Source organism: Pieris brassicae, chromosome 8 (assembly GCF_905147105.1).
Source record: "Pieris brassicae chromosome 8, ilPieBrab1.1, whole genome shotgun sequence".
Taxonomy (NCBI): Eukaryota; Metazoa; Arthropoda; class Insecta; order Lepidoptera; family Pieridae; genus Pieris; species Pieris brassicae.
In genome coordinates, this window is record NC_059672.1 from 20,224,092 (window position 1) to 20,245,393 (window position 21,302).

General features: G+C 34.3%; 1 protein-coding gene across 1 annotated transcript in view; it reads right to left on the reverse strand.

The window, feature by feature from the left end:
• Nucleotides 1–19,706, reverse strand: part of LOC123712854 (early growth response protein 3) — a 41,629-nt gene extending 21,923 nt beyond the window's left edge. Inside the window, exon 1 of the mRNA XM_045666179.1 lies at nucleotides 19,293–19,706. Within this exon, the coding sequence (XP_045522135.1) occupies nucleotides 19,293–19,563 (271 nt within the window). The 5' untranslated portion in view covers nucleotides 19,564–19,706. The remainder of the gene's footprint in view (nucleotides 1–19,292) is intronic.
• Nucleotides 19,707–21,302: the final 1,596 nt, after the last annotated feature.

Genomic DNA, 21,302 nt, shown 5'->3' on the forward strand with positions numbered 1-21,302 from the left:
AATAAAAAGAGTGTATGAATCACCTCGGGCCTTTATCCATACACTTTGTTGTGGAGCGCATCTTTTTATTTTTTATTAAGACTTGACGCTATTCACTAAAAGATTTTATGAATAAAGGATTTGGATTATTCTTAAAAGAGTTTCATGGAAAAGTTATAAGTTTATTTATTTTTTCTTTTCTTAAGCAAAAAAGCTTAAAAGAAGCAAGCAGAAAATAATAAACAACATTTGGAGGAAAGACTCTTAAGTCTTTCTTCTCTTGTTTTCTTTTAAGTTTTAACATTTTTCGAGTAAGGAAAGTTACTTAGTTGGTGTGGCTCAAATACTTATACATTTAGATTTGGAGGAAAGACTCTTAAGTCTTTCTTCTCTTGTCTTCTTCTAAGTTTTAACGCCTTTCGAGTAAGGAAAGTTACTTAGTTGGTGTTTGTGGGGAATGACTCCGAGGTTCAGTACGCTGATACATGATTTGTCTTTGAATTTATTGCTGATCCACAGCATAGATTTTCAAAGAAAATATAGAAAATTCCTATTATACCTATCGTATATTGTTACCAACTTTAATATATTTATTGTCATATATATAAAACAAGTATATTAACACCTACATATAAATCCATATATGTATCTATATGTAAGGTTACACAGGGCATATGAATGAGTGAGTGGGCGGCGCTTGCCTCCATTCATAACAAGCCTTCATACACTAATTATACCAGATTTTAATCACGTCGTTTGTTTCACTAATTTAGTATTAAATCAATTGTATATTGGCAGGTGCAAGGGATGGTATAAATAACAAATTATATAAAAAATAATTGCTGATATGTACCTACGTCCCACAGGGATAATTTTAAATTAAAAAAAAAACATTTTATAGGATATTTTATATGAATCAAAATTGAAGAAAACAGTGTGTTAAAATCTGCTAATATGAAAAGTGAGTGAAACCGACAAAATTATGAGGGAACTACAAAATATTAACAAAATAGTGCATTGTATGACACTCGTGATAGGATTAAACTAAGGCGAGTGAAAGCGCAGTACGCAGCTTTTGAGAAGTTGTCGGTGTTTAAAACCACGGATGAGCAAGTAAAACTGTGTGTTCTGACCCTGTTCACGCGATACTACATCAGTATCATTTATATATAACCATATATTATATACATTTAGTAATTCCTTTATTTAGTTTAAGATATCTTTTACGTTTAAAATCCCCGCGGCACAGTGTTTATAACCAAAGACAAGATGGATGATGATATTTTCTATGAGTATTCGATAGCGTTGAAAAAAGGACGTAATTTGTTTTAATTAGGAGTAACCACACTCTAAAAATATTTATTGTGAAAAAAATTGAATATCCCACTGCGAATTTTTAAAGATATTAGTACTGTAATATCTTCTACTATCAGTGATTTATAACAGTTTGCTGGGTCAGTAAAAATGTTTTCATGTATTCTATTTAGATACACACATACGAACGAAGCATACAAATTCACTAACCTCGTGTTGGCGTATAACATGAAAGTGGTTGGTGAATAAACTTTAATTTTCTTACCAATTATTTATTTGTTTTTAACGGTCAGGTAATAAAGGGTTTATTTAATTTATTTGCACATCATTATTATATCTTAACAGCTTCTACCAATGCTATAGAACGCTACAATAACACTTATTATCCTACAATTGTAGATCTTATAACTAAGATAGCAAGCAATTCTTGTAGAAAGAAAAACTAATAGTTATCTGATCTACCTCGATACAAAATCCTATTTACTATATGTATCGCTCGCGTGAGTGGCGCTTTGCTTTTTATATAAACTACTTGTGATATATAAAATTCAAGGTTCGTGTCAAAATGTCTCTAAAGTTCTAAGCTACACTAAAGCTTCACGCGTAGGCTTGCTATTGCATCACATGTTCCATTCATTAAATTTCAATACTACAGTGCCCTAAGCATAATAGAGCAAAGTTTCACTAGCGTAGGTGCCAAGGTAAGGTCTGCAAGTTCTACTTACCTAAGACGTCTCCGCCAACACACTGTATCATTGCCATCTGCTGTCTTCCTTACATTATTATACAGGGTGTCTAAACCAATTGATTTTGTTTGGATGATGGTAATGAAGAAGAATGTGTTTGACTATTGAAACAGATATTTCATAATACATTCACGTTTATATTCGTAAAATAAGTGTTTTTCATTGTAATTGCCAGACTTTTACTGAAATAAACTCATTAGTAATAGTTTATTTGTACGGTATAATTAATGCAGATTCATACTATTCTTTATTTTAAAAAAAAGCAAATTTCGTGTGCAAATCATAACATATACATATTTAGCCTGCCCACCCACTGTTTTACATAAATATAGAATTATTTGTCTTTGAAGTTAGCTAGTGAATGTTACGTTTTCACCAAATATTGTTTGTCTCAAAAACGGTTATTTTTAGCTTATTCGGGGAAAAAGAATTAGGATATATTGAATCGAACTTAGATTTGTTATTGCCGCTATGAAACGTTCTCCACATAGTGTTCTGTATAAAGAAATTTAGAGTTTTCTTTAATGTTGGCATGTTTGAACGATCGATCTTATCATAATAATTGTGGATACATTTTATATTCATAAACGGGCGGCAACGCACTCGCAAGCCTTCTGACATTGAAAGTCCACGGGTCACTTAACATCAGATTTTAGATTTTTAAACATTACTACGAGAAAAGATATTACGATTGTTTGTTTAAAATTATAAATGTCGTTTCGAGGACATGATTATTGGTTGATCATTCATTATATTTATCCACTGAAAATGAATTAAAAAATGAGCTATTTTGACTGAAGGACTTTTGCATATAAAAATAAATTTACACCAAAACCGTACTTTGGGTTTCTAAATAATAGAACGTATGAACGTAGAAATATCTGCGTCACACACACTGGTACAAGGCCGGGATACATAACTAATGTACGTTTCATTATCCATACATTGCATCTGTTATATGTATACTTGTAAAATATCGCTGTTAAATGCGTAATTTATTAAATAATATAGCACATGTAGTAGCAATTAACTGAAAACTACGTTTGACACTATAGAATACAGTGTGTTTAATAAACAGAGAGAAAATACCGATGAGTGGTCATAAAATAATCGAATTCTTGCATAGGGTGACATATGAAATTGTTAACAGCTTCGAGGGTGCAAATAATATTCTTCTTCCTAAACACATTGATGTGGCAGAGGACGACCACAGTGGGTCTCTATCGCGTTCGTTCTTGAAGCTCGTATTTCACCTCGCTCCAGGTCTATACGACTCCCTTCGCCTCATCAATGTACGACTCCATGTTTGCTTGGGACGGCCACGCTACCGCTTCCTTGCGGGTTTTTTCTTTCAAAGTTGCTCGTTAGAGATCTTTTCAGGCGAGGACAACGGTTGACGAAGACTTGAAGTCAAATTAATATTTAGGATTATTCATATTCTCTATCTCTATATATATTATGTCATGAAAAAGCGAAAAAGAGTCGGACCTTGGGATTATTATTATTTTTATCAATTTACTTATAACTGTGTAGAGACACAGAAGAGACATTATTACAGCCATGTTTCTGGGAACCTTAATTTGTGGGGACTATATTTCATCTGATGAACCACCTGGTCTCGTAGGCTGCAAAACCGTTCCATCTTTCTTTTCTTACTTGAAGTTGCTGAACTTGCCGTTCATATAGATTTACCAGATACATTCTGTGTTCGAGGTGTGTCATTAACTGGGGCATTGAACCTTGGTCAAAACCACGCTTGATTTGACTCTGCCCTAGTTCGCACCTGGATGCTGGATGGCCCTTACGCCGGCATTTGGTAACCTTGCCCATTTTAGCTTGTTGTATGACTCCCCCCACTTTTCTATTGTTTTAATCTTTGTGATGGATCCCCTTCACCTTCCCCTTAGGATTATTATCGACATCATCAAAAATGATGGCGCGTTTCGTTTAATTGTGATTGGTCAACAGCATCATCTAGTTCAATACGCGACCTGTTTAATTCTTTCCGTCAGCCAGTATGGTAAAATAAATTTTAGCATTTATCTGAGTAAGATACATTTCTTTAACATAATACAAAAAAAAAAAACATTAAAAATGAATGTAGAATCTCCTTTTATCTGTCCAATAACAACAAAAGTAACGTAGAAAACTCATAAATGAGTTACGCAAGTACTTCAGCTAATTGTAATTAATTGGCTCGTAATTTGGCTTGTCCGATATTTATAGACTTAATGACAAAAGTAATTGATCTAATATCTGAAAAAAAGAAAACTTAACTAATTCTAAGAATTAACTTAAATAAAACATTTTGAGATGGATTATCTCTATCGTAATGTTACTCAAAATTCGTAAACAGAAAATTTATTTAAACATTCTGATTTGGTCTATCAATAATTTATGTATTGATTTATCTTCACGCGTTTGTGGTTTGTCTATAAGTGCTTGTCACATTAAATCTTGTATTTTATTTTTCTTGTACATTGTATCAGTGTGTCGAGCGTTGACAAGCTTTTGTAAATAAATAAATATGCGCACAAAATTCTTAACACTACATTCATTGCCATACATATACACATACTACATAATAAAGTTTTTAACGTTAAATTAACTGTAATCTAGGCTAAGTGGTACAACACTCAGATTTCTGTATCTGTTTCATAATCATTATTTTGTCAAACTAATAGGCAAATAGGTGATCAGCCCCTTGTGCCTGCTACACGCCGTCAACGTTTTTGGTTTAGGTAAGCCGGTTTCCTCACGATGTCTTATTTCACCGTTCGATCGAATGTTAAATGCGGCCATAGAATGAAAAAGCGTTGGTTAACAGCCGGGAATCGAATCTTTGACCTCAGGAATGAGAGTCGCACGCTGAAACCACTAGGCCAACACTGCAATAAATAGTTATTGTCCAAAATAAAATAGTTATCTATAGTATTATTAATTTAGCATTTATGTTCACGTGTGAACTAGCTCTGAACTACTGAATGAATTCGTACGAAGGACTGTGGAATTATTAAGTGCATAGACTAATAACATAAATTAATTGCAGATGTTATGTGCGCAATATTATTTAGAATGTAGAGTTAAGATCTTCCATAGATTAAACTGCTTTGGCCTGAATGTGTTTGGGTAATGTAACCTGTGCATTAATTTTACTAACGTAATCAGTTTTTAGATGAAATTTATAACATTATGAGTATTTGTTAATTACTATTTGAAGTATAATTAACAGGCGTTAATAGGGTGTATATAATATGATCGGGAATTATCTAGAACAATAATATTATTTGATTTTCAATAACAATAAGATTATTCACTAGCAAACAAAATGTTTTTTAGTCCAGCAGTAAAATATTAAAACGTTCGATACATTTTGTCACAACTACATTTCTGTCATGAATAAAGTTGATAATTATTATTCAAAGATTCAATTTAATAAGAAATTAACGTCAAAATATCACTCCTCTCACATATGCACTAATTTTAATATTTATTTATTAAATTAATATTAAGTATTAAGTTTGTTGACTGATAATTTCTTCCTTATAGGCAAGTGGGTGATCCGCCATCAGTACCTGACACTCACTCTCGATTTCTTCGTGTCCTTTTAATTAAGTATTATTTGTCATAGAAATACCCCTACTGCACAGCCGAGACTCGAACGAACAATATGCAGATACATATTAGCAATTTACAAATAAAAACTAACATATAAATACAGAAGTGTGTTTGCTCTTTGTGCTAAATTGTGTATTATTATAATAATCTGTGTTGGTGTAGTTAGTTATCATAAATATGCCATCTAAAAGACCATAACAAATATCAGTTATAACAATTCATTCATACAGCTTTAGTTACATTAGACGCGTGCGCAGACGCCACTAATTAGATGAACGAGCGGTCACAGGGTCCTGACCGCAATTGCACCGAGCACCATAAATAACATATGGGACGACTCATTCCATATCTCGGTCAGTTTATGGTTATTTGTCACACTTATAAACAAATTCTATGAATTGTTATTATTATTCATATTTTTTTAAACAAACGTTACATAGAGATGTGCTGTCTCTTTCCTACTTGCAGTGTTCAGAGCATTAATACCTGCAGCAGAGTTTCATCATCAGACGTAGAGGCAGAATACAATATTACACCTGTATCACCTTGGCGTCCATCATTCCACAAGTGAGCATTTTTAAGGCGTTTCTTCCGCGCACCAACATAATTTGGAACCAGCTGCCCACTTAAGTATTTCCGAACCAATTCGACTTAGGATCCTTTAAAAAAAGAGGTTATAATTCTAAAAAAAACTGATGAGGTCCTTTCGAGCCTTTTGGAAATGTGAGTCTTCAGGGTATCACTTAAAATCAGATGAGCGTCCTGCGCTACAACCGTTTTAGGTCTGAGCCTCAGATTGACAAATTGTCGTGAAACAGTCATGGCCATTTGTTAATCTAATAGGCAAGTAGGTGATAAGCCTCCTGTGCCTGACATATGCCGTCACCTTTTTTGTCTAAGGATTCATCACGACATTTTCCATCACCGTTCAAGAGAATGTTAAATGCTCATAAATAGTATGTTGGTGCACAGCCGGGGATAGACCTGATACCTCCTGATATTGATATTGATTTACAAAATACTTCCCACCTTTATCACTTTGCATATACCATACAAATTTGATTTGACAACGACAAAGAAAAGCATGTTCACGGAAGCCTTTTTTGAACAAGTGTTTTGATCTCTTCTGAAATTGCAACAGGAGACTGACATTCTTCAATGTTACGAGTAATTTACTAACTGTCGTAGCTATCTTTACAGACCAATAAAACTGTTTTAAGCACAGCTTAGCTATTGGACATTTAGATCTCAATTAAAGTAACAGAATTCCTGTAAACGTAAACGTCCCGTTTTAAATTTTGAGTACAAGTTTAATTAGTTCCATGACGGAAGGATTTTTTTATTAGTATAATCGTAATTATGATTTCTGTTTTCGTATAACATTATGAACTCAGGACTCTACACTACAGTACCTTAACACTTAATACGCTTAATAGTTTAATTAATAAATAGAAGCCAAACTAAACGTACAGTGATCTGATAATCTCAAGAAAACTGATCATATTGACGAATACAATTACGAGAAGATCAAGCTGCTGAGATCTCACGAATAAATAAATTTTAAACTCGATACGTATGGTCCGAGTCTCCAATTAACGTATCCGTTTTTTTCTATTAGACTGTATATTACATTAGCGATGATTCAAGGAGGGCACGCGACACATAATTAGTTAATGAACACTCGTGCGACATCTTTGTCTGATCGGTATTAAAATAAATGCTTCAATCAAAACGATATTCAAGTGAATTTCAAATGATTGTTACATCAAAATTATTACATGAATTTCTCGGTTTAGGGAGACAAAAACGTGTTTTTACGCGTTTAAACAGATTCATTATAGAAGGCGTTTTCAAAAGATTATTTGAAGGTATGTTATAATTACGTAATATTTTGAATGAATGACACTTAGACGAAAATCTCTCATTTTTAATCGACTAAAACAGAGACTAACAGGCCTATCATTGACCCGATCCCAATAATCAGATTTAGTCCGTGCTGTCCCATGTAATTTTTTATTTACTAATTCCCACAAGATTATTATATCTTAACAGTTACTACTTATGCGATATGACGACACAATAATACCTACACCGGTTATACTACAGTTAAAAAACATTAATATATATATATGTTTACTACCTAGACCTTATGACTAATAATATAGCAAACAACTCTTGTGAAGTTAGGGTACAAACAAATAATTTTACAATCAGATAGTTTATAGCTAGATGTGTAAAAATTAGGTACTACTTAAAAATAAACAAAATGGATTAATTAGTAGGTATATACAGTTTATTAACTGACATATGTCAGTAAAGTTTAAATTAAAGCATGTTTCCACCTTGTTAAGTAAATACATGTGCATGATTCACAATTAGATACGAAAGTAAAATAATGTATACATTATATAACTAAAATTCAGTGAACAAGTCTGAAAAATAACTGAAATAATCTTCAGCCACTTACAGTGAAGTATTTATTTAATTTGTCGTCTAAATTTAATAGCTTCGTATCTGGAAGTGGGCCAAATCTCATTTCACCAGGTTTTGTGCAATCGTCCTATTTTTTAAACTAAAACTGTCCCGACGCTCCACGAAATCCAGTTCGAGTCGAATTAATTGTCATCACCTGTTGCGAAATGTACTGGGATAATGGTCTACATCGAATAGCTAAAGTCTATTGATAAATCAATTGTTTAGAGGTAGAAATAAAAAAAAATCAGTGGCCCTATAACCTTTTTAGGTGTGAGTCTAAGATTTTTGTATCTGTTTCATGATAATTTGTCAATCTTTTAGCCAAGTAGGTAATCAGCTTCCTGTGCTTGAAACACACTGTTAACTTTTTGTTTCCTCACGATGTTTTCCTTCAGCGTTTGATCGAATGTTACATGCGCACATAAAAAGAAAGTCCATTGGCGGACAGCCGAGAATCGAACCTACGACCTCAGGGATGAGAGTCGCACGCTGAAGTCACTAGTCCAACACTGCACTGTAGAGTACGAATACAAGATGTTTATTTAATTCAAATAATATTAATTTATTCTGTGACATCAATAACTTTCAAGGGAATCAAAAGCTATTAATAAAAATAATAATTACTGTTTTCTTACTTAAACATTATGATTTAATTATGTTTAAAAAAGGTAGAAGAAAAAGAAGTGTTAGCAGGAAGTGAATGAAAAAAGAATGTTATGGGTAAAGATATTTGTAAAAAGCTGGTGAAGGTCTTTACCTATGAAGGGGTTCCGATCAAAGGTACTGAAGGAAGTTAGGATATTGGGATAAAAAGAAAAATGAAGATCTATATAACAGATCTAAAAACTAAACGTTGTATTCTTCATTGGAATTAACCGGGTTTAATTATTATTATTATAAAATAGTGGTAATTAATGTCGTTTTAAAAAAACTATTGTTAACTCTCATAACTTTTATATTTAGTTTGATGTGTATTTATGTAGTATTTAGGATGGTCACAAAGACGGTAGCCGTTTAGCTAAAGTCACGTAGACTTAAGAATGTTCCGTTGATACATATCGCAGCTTACAGTCGTTATATAAAGCGCTGGTAAAAATTCGTTGCCCACGAGAATATAAATATTAATTTAAACTGAATTGTCATTTAAAATCCGGTCAAAAGTTCCATAGGTTAAATTAATTGCAAATATTACGACAACATACTTACATTATTATATTAATTCTAAATTCTAAGTCACCTCAAAAAAATCATTGTGCGACAGAGTGTATCTCTCGTATCCCTGGAATCCCCGCCTGGACCAATAGACTTTCCTTCTAAGTACATATTTTACACTCTTTTTTTCCTAATAAAATTGATGTGCATGTGTGTAAAATTTGTAACGTCATATTTTCTTGTATAATTTTATGCATACGCAGTTCTTTTAGAACTTATAATTAAAAATCAATATATCAATATTAATAATACAGAGCCGGTGGTAAGGAGCCATAAAATTGTTGTATTCTTTTAATATTTAAGGAAATAAATATTTGCATTTCTCTGTGGCTGTACCCGATTTAGAACTAAACGTTATACCGTCGGCTTCCGGTCCAGAGATAAGCAGATTGCAGTTGTGAATACTTTATGTACAATTTGCACAACTTCGTACGTTACTTGAATAAAATGCGTGACTCACTTGTGCTTAAGGTTAATGTTTTGTCCAAAGTGAATTTAAAAACGATTGCAAAGATGGTTAAGTATGTCGTTCTGTAAAACGTAGCGATTTAATACTTTCTGTTTTAAATTTTCCGCCTGATTCATTTACATCTGGTTTCTGAACATACTTCCAAACAACTACTGTTACGCTATGATTTTAATGTCTGGCCATTGGTTGCGATGACTGCCTTTTTGCTCGCCTCGTAGGCTCGTTGTCAGTGTCAGTATTGTTAACTTCTTGGGTTTTTTTTCGATATATTCTATCGAAAATATAGTATTCGGCGACTCTCGTAGTCAGGTATCTTCATTATTTTTCATTTAATAAACGCATATTTAATCCTTTTAACCAACATTGTATTACATATTAAATTCGCATGAAATCATACACAGAACAAATGCAGATAATAATTTACTCCGTAGAAACTGTAATAAATCATTCGCAATTTTAGTCTGCACAATGACAGCTTTACAATTATCTGCGTTGTGTCAAAATTATGTAGGACATGTCATTCCTCATTTCATCTGTAATTGTGGAAGTCAATTGTCATAGTGTCAAATGTAATATTACTAAAACATTTAAATTGATTTATTATTTTTAATATAAAATTTATCGTTATTTTTCTTTTTATTATCGTCTTTAATGTCAAAGTCGATGCCGACTTAATTAAGCCCACTCACAAAAAAATGATAAAAGTAAATTTTAATTTGAAAAAAAAATTGACGCCATTTTTATTATTTCACGTAATGGAAGTTTTATTTTTCTGTCAGACAAATCAGTGACTAGAAGAGGCTTTTGGACAGGAGACTTAAAAACCCAAAAGTGACGGAATTTATTTTAAACAATTAAAATAAAACAAATTTTAGTAAGCATGTTGCTAACACTTCGTTATCCGCTAAATCGTTCAGCTTAAGCTTCCGCTTTCCGCTGTAAGTGATACTCGAGTGATCGTAATTGCATTTGTATCGAGTAAGACAATAAGCCAGAGATTGTATCAGGACATGCGTTTAAGTAATTGCGGGAACTGCTATTGTTAACCGTTCGACGCAAATTGGGCATTAGCAATAATTTATCGAGTTTTAAATTAACTTGCTTTGGTCATTTCGACATTCGCAGTGGTTTTCAAAGTGTATAGATATTTTACATTGGTGTATTCTATTTAGTTGTGTCAGACTTAGCACTCAAAGTTTCATCTAAGGAGTGGAAATTTCAATGTTTAAAGGCATAACACGATATAGAGACGGAGCTAATACTTGTTGGCTTATTTAACTTTATTAACTAAAAAGTCTATCTTGTGGGTGGAGTTAGCAAATTATTTGTAGTATAGTTAAGTTGTTGGTTCTTCCATGGGGCAGAAACATGACTGCCTTTCTTTCTGACTATCTTTTAAGGTAAGATCAAAGCCTTGTCTGCCTTGGGCAACAACTATCCTTTCGCAGAGACTCATACGTACGGGAATAATTAAGATTTACGAATAACAATATTATCTACTGTACGAGCCAAGGCTATACATTTTTCTCAGTAAGGTTTTCTTAGTTTTATTAACCCGATATTTCCTAAATCATCGGAGTTATGCCCCGAGAGTATTGCCAGACACAGGCAATTTCTTCAGCATTTTATCTCATACTTTAAACAAAATTTATTTATTTAGCATTAATTCATTATAAGTAAATAATAAATATAAACTGAATATAATATAGACTATTGTGAAAAGCATTTGACCCAGGAACCGTACATTTCTTATTTCTAAAGATACATCAGTACATGGCTCTCTTTCTGTCAAATGATGATTATGCTGAGATGAAAAGTGACAGAAAATGGCGATGTTTGTCAATATATTTCAAGAGGTTTGAGATCTTGTGTGAGTGGACAAGACGAATGTCAATGATTGCTAATGATAACTATTGTTCTGTGTCATTGGGCGCAGGTGCGGCCGTAATCTCCATAAACAATGCTTGTACTATACAGAACGACAATTTCAAGGAATATTTTCATGCTTGAAAAAACGCAAATTGAATTGAAATTCGTCAGCACTGAGGTCACGCGTGGAAACCTGGCTGTGCGGGGATTTTCTTTCTATGTGCGCAATTAAAACCTGTACAGATGGTCTTGTTCGGAATCCAATACGATTTTGACATACGATAGTCACACTTAGCACTGTGCACTAAGCCTCATTTTTATTTTTTTAAAACGGGCAAGAGCCTCTTAGGATGTTTAGTGATACCGCCTCCCAGGGATATTCTCAATGACAGAGTGATCGCGACTACGTTGCCGGCCTTTTAGGAATTGGTACGCTAATTTCTTGAAGGACCCTAAGTCAAATGGGTTTGAAAATACTTCAGTGGACAGCTGGTTCCACATAGTTTTAGTGCGCAGCAGAAACAGTTAAAAAAACGCTCATTTGTAGTATCCAATTGCCGCTATCACACCACATTACCTTGACTTGCTTACAAAAGCAAAATTACCATAGTATTGCAATAAGCCGAGACTATTATAACTCTTCCAAAAAAATACAGAAGTAAAACCATCACTGATATACCGGTTAAAAATGAACCATTCCAATTTTTAAAAGAAACAATTGATAGTCAACTGTCACGCACACTAGTTTGGTACGAGTCAATTTGTCGGAACTTCAAACGCACGTAGCGGCTTGTCAAAAGCGCTATCGGACATCTCGGTCTAGGTGTAATGGTATGTGCCTTCTCAAGTGACGTGTAGGTAGTTATTTTGACGCGGTTACGTGACACATTGCTGCCCTTCTTTGGGTGCCACTGATTGACGATATGTTAGTCACCAGTTTTACAAAATCCCTTTGACCTGCGGTAAGATGTAAAAGAATTTAAAACGGCTCGTTTGACGGTTTTTCACACGCTTAAAAGCAGTGGGTTTTCTCAATTTTACATCTCTTTTAACGTTTATAACCGCAAACAGAAGTGGCAATGGGCGAGGTATTAAACAAAATGCACAGATAAAAGGGAAACACAAGAGGGTGCCCTAGAAATGTGGGTGGATGTTGCTATAGAATTATTATTAGGAAGCGAATGGAGAAAGAAAGAAAAAGCTGGCGGAGGCCGTGAAGAGGTTCCAATCAATGGTACTGAAGGAAGTTAGGATAACAAGAAAAAAATAGTCATAATTTGTGACAAGACATAAACGGTCTTTATTATTATTATATAACGCAACTTAAATGCACTGTTTTTATGGCTTATGCAATCTTTAACTAAGCATCAAGCCACTAGTTTAAGCAACTTGATAGCGTCTTTAAGCGAGTTTAATAATGTTAATCATATGATCAACCAGCTATTTCTTGTAGTTCTTACTTTGCTTATCGATTTTTAGCATGTAGGTTGTCAAAAGTGTTATTCAGATAGCCCATTTTTTTGTGACAGGAGGCAAACGGGCAGGAGGCTCACCTGATGTTGCGACCGCCGCCCATGGCTACTTACATTGCCAGAAGGCTCGCATGGTCATTGCCAGACTTTTAAGAATTGGTGGAATTGGACTTGAAGGACCCTAAGTCGTATTTGTTCGGAACTACTTCAGTGGGCAGCTGCTTCCACATAGTGGTGTTTTGTTGTGGAACGACGGACAACGACGTGATACGGAAGGATGGTATTTTTTTATAGCGTTTTATGAACAAGAATAAAAGCTAGACAAAGCGATATTTTCCACAAACAAGATGTCGTGAGTTTTTAAATAATTCACTAATGACTCGACCTAAATTTATATTTCACTCATCTAGTGTCTTACAGGATTAGCTACGTGCGAAATTCAAAACATAGCCGGGCCAAGCGATATAAGAACGTTTGAATTACAAAATCTGGGGCATAATATGACTGGGAATACGTAATATCAATATGTATTGCAATCTTGTACCACAAAAGAATGATAAAAAATAGTTAAAATTAATTTAAGGCGAAAGTATTTTCGATTTTTATGGTCGCATAGCATGTAAATAAGGATGGAATCTTGAATTAAAACTGGGGTAAGCCTGAAGAAGTGAATATAAACTTAGTTTCTACACTATCAAGGTCCCAATTAAGAAATAGTATTTATTTCGTAATACTTCAGCTAACATACATAATATATATAATAAACAATTACACTAAAAATATAGACAATGATAGAATACATAAAATTTGCAAATAGGTTCCAAACATTTACAAAAGGGAAAAAACACTAAAATTATTCGAAACATTTAACAAAGTTATACGCAATTTTGGCTGTGCTGTGAGATGCTGTAAAAGTGATGGTATTTAAGTGAAAGTGGAGTATGGTCATGATGCAGATGAATTTACTCTATGGATATTGTTAATACTCCTTTTAACCATATGCCGCAATAGCATAAACAAGTCAAAGCTTAAATATTGGTCGTTATATGTCCGGGCTGCTTGATACAAAACTGAGTATTTTGTATAGTTAGTGTTGATGTGAGGAACATGAAACAAAGCACGTCTACTAGTATTGTAGGCAGGAACATGGTGTATGAATGTGTTTTGTAACATTTATGTTCACCGTAATTGTCATGTATTTTAGGAAATAGCTTGTAACATATACTGTTGATATACCATTATATATAATGTAGTGAACTAATAAATTAATAAATTTGAATAATACGTATGTTAGAGTAACTGTCCCATTAATTTCTAAACTTTAAGGATTTAATGTCAATTATAAATAAAAGTATAAATGTTTATGAAATTAAAAGTTTCTTTTCAGGGCAAAAAAATATTTTTTATAGAAAATGCTACAATATACAGCATTCTAATTCTATATTTGTAAAGTTAATTATCGTCTTGACATGCCGACAGACTAGCTGTCTCGCCGATTGTGAGATAGCGTTTTATTTTTAAAATAAAAACGTACTCTTACTAAAACATAAACATATATTTTTACTTTTAATACTAGTTATTAGTTAAATCAAGGTAAAAGAAGTCGTAGTAGATTTCATCAGAACCATTCCATAGTGTTTACTTTCTTTTTTATACAGAATAGAGAAGTAAACAAGCGGGACGGGAGTGCCGAAAAGAGCAGTCATTGTAGCCCATCAGCACCTATCTTAGTGGATGAGTGGGAAGATTTAATGCTCTTTTTAAAACAATTGCAGGTCCTAGGAAAGACTGATTCCACAATCGCTAGTTCGCAAAGAAAATGTGTTATCAAGCCATTGTGGAAGACTTGTAGTACTTGAGGTTATGCGATTAAAACGAGCCCGGAGGGATCAACCCAAACATTTCTTCAGAAGACTCTCCATAGTACACTTTGCAGAATACGTATAGAGGCGCAATGTCTTTGCATAGAGAGAGAATGAAGCCGATCAGCCCTACATTGAATATCGACAATTCGACAACCCCTTTGCTGAGTGTGGTCAAAAGGAAGATGCTGGAAGTATTTGGAACAACCGGCTCAAAGATGTCATCAGTATTCCATATAAGGGAGTACATGAGTCTTGTAGAGCTGCATCCGTTGTACCTCAGTGAAATACTACTTAACCAAAACAACCAGCTTTTTCGAAGTTTGGATTTTTCTTCCACTTCCTCTTTCCTCTCCCTTAATTTTGCACAGCGTGGGCCAGGTACTTTTCTTGCACCGATTTCTTTAGAGTTTATAGACTTTGCTAGCAAATAAAGATCTCCGGGCAGTCACACCAGCGTGTGAATCTCACCTTTGAGGTAATCGGTTCGATCCTCGGCTGTGCACGGAAAGACTTTTATATTTGTGCTATCTAACACTCGTCGGAATGCTTCGGTATATGAATAGTAAGTTCTACTTGATTATTGTTCCACAAAAAATTTTGATATTGCTTCTGTGATGTATTTGAAGTCTGTGTACCCGTTATGTCTATTAATAGGAAACAAATACTTCGTAAATCGTTTATTGAATGATAAAGAGTAAAAGTAACGTTGGGTATATGCTAAAATTCGACTATTAAATCAACAATATTAATAAAAACTAGTTAAACAATATCATCAATTCATTAAAAATAATTAAGATACCGAAACAGGCTTACATTGTATCTAGAATGTGTATTACAATTGATGACTCTAAATAGTTCGAAAAATCTTTAAAAGAATTGGCGAGGCTAGAACAAGATGAACAGAATGGGAGCTGCTGATTGGTAGATATATTCGTATTCTCCTGCATGAAAGAGAAAATGTTTTATCGCTTTTTCATATGAACCAATCATATTGTAGGTGTTTGAAGACTCCGCCTATTTTCATAGTCTATCTCCATTCGGGTATGCTGCGAGAAAAATATTTTACAAGCTTGTTTGATTCTAGAATCTATGATTCACAAGATTGAAAGCGGTGAGGTGCAATTACTATTTTTTACCGTACTACGATAAGTGCTGTGATGACTTTGTTCTAATATGCCAAATGTATTCAACAATAAGCATGTCAATGGTAATGGCATGGCAATTTCCTTATAAACTAAAAACTTGACGATTAAAAAGACCGACGGTCCTTGCTAGTTCTAAATGCTAAATGCCCAATTAGTTGTAAAAAGTTGTCTAAAGTGGTATTCAGTTAGAATCATTTTGGTTTAAGACTACCTTCAGATACAGAAATGAGTCTTTTGCCCTGCCGATTGACATGAATTCAATATTATGAGTTATTTTTATTAGTACAACAATTTTGTTGTTTTAACTGTCCATCTTTTATCGCGCTCTCTAAATAAGACCAGCCAAATTGAATATATGACAAAAAGGAACTTATTAGATGAATGTTGGCTCAGGACAAAAAGAAATGAACAATATATGTAGAAGGCTTTTACCCTTAAAAGGGCACTCCAAATACTAGAACACTAACAAAGATAACCTTAATTATTTTAACTTATTACACAACTAATATTTATTTATTTATTAACACTTCGTTACACTACAATATAAAAAAATTTGAATATAAATCAAAAGGAGGGCAACTGGCGGCCTTATCGTTTTCGAAGGATTTCGTCCAGGCAACCGCTGTGATTAAAAAAAATGTATTAAATTACATAAGATAGGCAAGTATTGCAAAACTACATGTTATACACAGTTATTAAGATAAAACTAAACAGAAACAAAAAAAAAACTCAACTAAAAAGATGATACATTAAAAATAAAAAGTGCACATAAATCACGATAATTTAAGATAAGTCTCACGTGAGTTAGTAGTTGGAAAGAAAGTTAGGGATGCGATGTGGACAGGTAATGTTTGTACAGAAGAATGTTAAAGGAAGACAGAGAAGGAGCTAAGCGAATAGGGACGGGAAGTGAATTCCATAGCCTAACTGCGGAGACCTTAAAGGAATCGCCAAGAAAGGTGGAGTTATGAGATGGAATTTATTTATTAAGAAATTACTAATTACGTAAGAACTAATTGTGGTATTGATTTATGAATCAAGCTTTAATAATGGTAATGTATTAATTGGCGTTGGACCACGTGTTGCGCCATGCTACCAACTCCTTCAACTAATTATAATGGTTAAAATCCAGTGTAAATGGTGTAGTGGTAGAAGGCAAATATCATGGCTTCATAACGTAAGGGAGTGAACGGAAGAGTTGTTGCATGTGGAACAGGACAAGACACGATTCACGGGACTGGCGGCCAACCTCCAAGTAATGGAGAGACACCAGACGAAGAACTTCAGTGGGGATTGAATTAGGCTGATGCAGTTTTATACATGGCATATAGGGCATAAACATTGCATTACAGCCGTAATCCTAGTATATAATATGTTTCATTAATAATTATTAATACAGAAAACAGCTATTTTCCTATAGTGAACTAAGTGTTATAAAACACAGTTTGAAGAATACGTGAACCTCAATAGCAAAAATCATATATTTTGGTTAGTAGTATTGTTAATAAGCATCTTTTGTCTAGATTACAGTATTGATGTCGCTGTCGGCTGATATCATTTTGCAAACACAGTTTAGTTCATCCGGTATTCATATCAAATGCTGATCCGAAATACTTGTGTCGCGTGTACTTTAAATACATGATAAGCATTTCAATGATTTAGATATTAAACTAAACCATTGGTATTCTATAATTTTATTTTGATTATTCGCTTGTTCAATTAACGCGTGACTATCGAAAAAGTATATTTACTTCCGACCAGTACTTCTTAAGATTAGAACAAACAAGCTCTTTAGCAGTATAATATTAGTATAGAGTTCCGAGTTTATTGACTTCACAATCCGAGAATATGGGGATGTTACTTAAAATTGGCGAATAAATTGAATTGGGAATTTATGTAGTTAAAAGTTCCTTGACCGTAATTGAAGATATTCAAACTTCTAATCTGTAAATTTCTGTATTATGTAGAAAGGAAGTGTTTGTTTGAATAATTTGGATATGAAAAGTGTTATCGTAAATATAAGCTATTTAGAAAAAACATGGTTTTACCACGCGTCTTACCTCGTTATTATTTTATTGATATATTTATTTTATTTATTTATTGTATAAATGATCTTAATAGAAATGAAGTTGGTGTGGCGGAAACACAAACTGTACACAGTTTTTCTGTCCACCAGTACGCCGAAAATATTTAAATCATTAACATATATACTAAGGCCAGTGACATATAAAGTATAAACTATAACATCATAACAATCATACCATTAAAATTGCACGTAAAACGTATGATTTACGTTTCTGATTGATTAAATTGACCAAAGCACCCCAAATGTAACAAATAAAAAAAAATATAATAAACGCATATTCATCCCCGCTCCGCGTTATTTTTATGAAAGACGTATATTATATGTATTGTTAAATAAAATATATTCGACATAATTATTTATCAGAAATCAAGTCCTATATAATAATGCTAAGCATAGTTATACTTTATCACTCTATAATTTTAGGTTATTTTAACAATGCACAAAAAGTGCGTAGGCGAGAAACCTGTTGCATGGTATAATCTGTGGTACGATCTGCGTTGCCATATGTATTAATTCATAAAACTAGTCTATGGGCCATTCATATTTAAATGACATAATATTGTTAATTTATGGCTCTTTCATTGTCTATTAATATCGATATTCGATATAATCCTTTATTAGTTTTAGACTAAGTCCACAATATTACCAAATCACGACGCAAATATTTAACGAAAATACATTTTAATTTTCTCACATGTGTGTTAATTACGAATTCCTAGAATAGACAAGACATTTCAAAGAATATTTGTAGCTTGTGCTGTGCTTTACTTTTTTGCGGGAAACTGTAACCATTCCCAAATGTCAAATATTTTCCTTGTCACTGATATCAAAACTGTGTATAAAATTAAATTTACAACCAGCGGTTGACCTCAGTAATTAACACAAATTGCCGGCTAAATCAGTGCCATGAAGTAAGTACATAATATTTTGCCCACGTGCTTAACCAAAGTAGGATCATTGAATCTTTTGATTATTTAAGTAATACACCATCTTAGAAGGATTTTTACTTGAAGCAGCATAAGCGTCTGTAACGAGTTCTCACCGTGTGTAGTCGGCGTAAAGTAAAGTGCGAAGAAGTCGTCAACCGACGTTGTTGCCGGCGAGTGGTAGGGCTGGGGCTGCGCGAGCGGCGGTGGCGGGCCGGCGTAAGGCACCGCGTAGGGCCCGTGCGACGGGCCGGCCTCCAGCAGCTGCATCTGTGAGATGTCCACGAACTCGTCGTCCTCCTGGCGCGCGCTCTCGTCCTCCGCGCGCCGCATCGCTGTCGCACAGAGCATCGCACGCGCGCATCCCCGTAAACCAAACGCCACCATATACACTTAACTACGCGATCACAGAACATGAACACATTCGCACCTCGTGCCGCGCGCACCTCGCAAGGAACTGAGCGACGCGAACGGGCGGCCGCCCCCGTCACTCTCGTCTTATCAATGGACGGCAGCCTCCCGCGGTCGTTCATTCACGACGGCCGCGTTAATGGCGCGCGAGGCCCTCGCTTCGCCCACGTGCGCGAGAAAATGGCGCGTCCTCCGAAAAGCGCGGGACGCCCGATGCTTAGGAGTCGGCGGCGTGGGCCCGGAGGCTCGCCGAGCTCGTCATTTACCACTTTCTCCGCTGATTCACTCTGCTCAGCGCTAGACCGTTTTGGTCGTTCCGCAATTAGCCACGCGCCCGTGACGTCACGACCCGTGCCCGGATACCTGACCGGTTACGTCAGATCGCTTTGGATAAAAATAAAATTGATCATATTCAAAACAACGTAACGGCTATGCAGTATATCGTAATGCTATTTTTATAAGGTCATATTGACGTATGTGTTTACGTAGGCAACGACTCATCAATTAATTCTGTAGCGGCTTATTTCCATTTCGAATGAATAAATGCTATTTTAACTATCTCTTCGGGAAATATCTTTCTTACAAAAACATCTGTAAAGAAAATCTCAAAGAGCATTTTATGTTATCGTGCAATTCAAGAATTTCCAAAGAAATTAATTAGAGATTTCAAGTTGTACGAAGAAAATATTTTACCCACGTATTCTTAGACATTACTTCGATAAAGGAGACGAAATAAGGAAAGGTCGCGTGGCTCCAATGCCGTAACTATGGCAACAACCTGTTGGTCTCCGAACCTTGTAAATGTCAAAGTGCGAGAGAGTAGGCGCCGACGAAAGTTGAGACATTTGTAGATTGATAATGTGATGTGCAACTTGTGACAACGATCATTATAACGACAACCAGGTCTACGTAATTTTACATTTCAAGAAAAAAATAACTGGAAAAAATAGTTACTTTTTTGTAAATATTTAAATCTATTACTGTATAAGTAGAATTAGTGTAATCTGTAATGGTAGCTAATTTTTTGTTACGTAAAAAACGGAATTGCATGATGGAAAATAATATTTAGTCATCTTAAGTTTTGACGTCACAAAAATGCTAACGTAATATTGTTACTGTTTCAATATTTGACATTGTCATACCTACATGTGATTGATTAAAATTCATATGCCCACTCAGCAATCGCACTGCTTTGGCTACACAGTTTACGCGTCAATATTGTGAAAATCGTGGAAATGGCTTTACCGCCTACGCACATCCGGTCCGGCGCCTACGAGTTCTACAGGGTGCTACATAATTAATGCACATTACAAAAGTCCTCAGTCACGTACTCGTCTTATGATTCATTAGTTGTAATTAAATTTCGTTTAAGCATAATTTAAAACGAAACGAAAAACGCATACTTGCTGGGAGAGATTATGAGGCTGTACGTTTAGGAAAATTATTACCACTGCCGAATTAAAACATAACCTTTTTGCTATGCATTCGGCTCGCTCTGTCAATTTTGTTAAATAACTTAATTATGTAATATTTCGTTTTATATTATTTTTAGTTAGAATTTGGCTGTAAATAAAAAAAATTAACTAAGCTGGGTTCCTTGGGTTCGAGCCACTGTAATTAAAAATATACACAGACTGCTGATCAGCTTATCTAAAGATCTTTTAGCCTATGTGAAGAGATAATAATTTATTTAACTAGATTAGGTAAAGTATAAA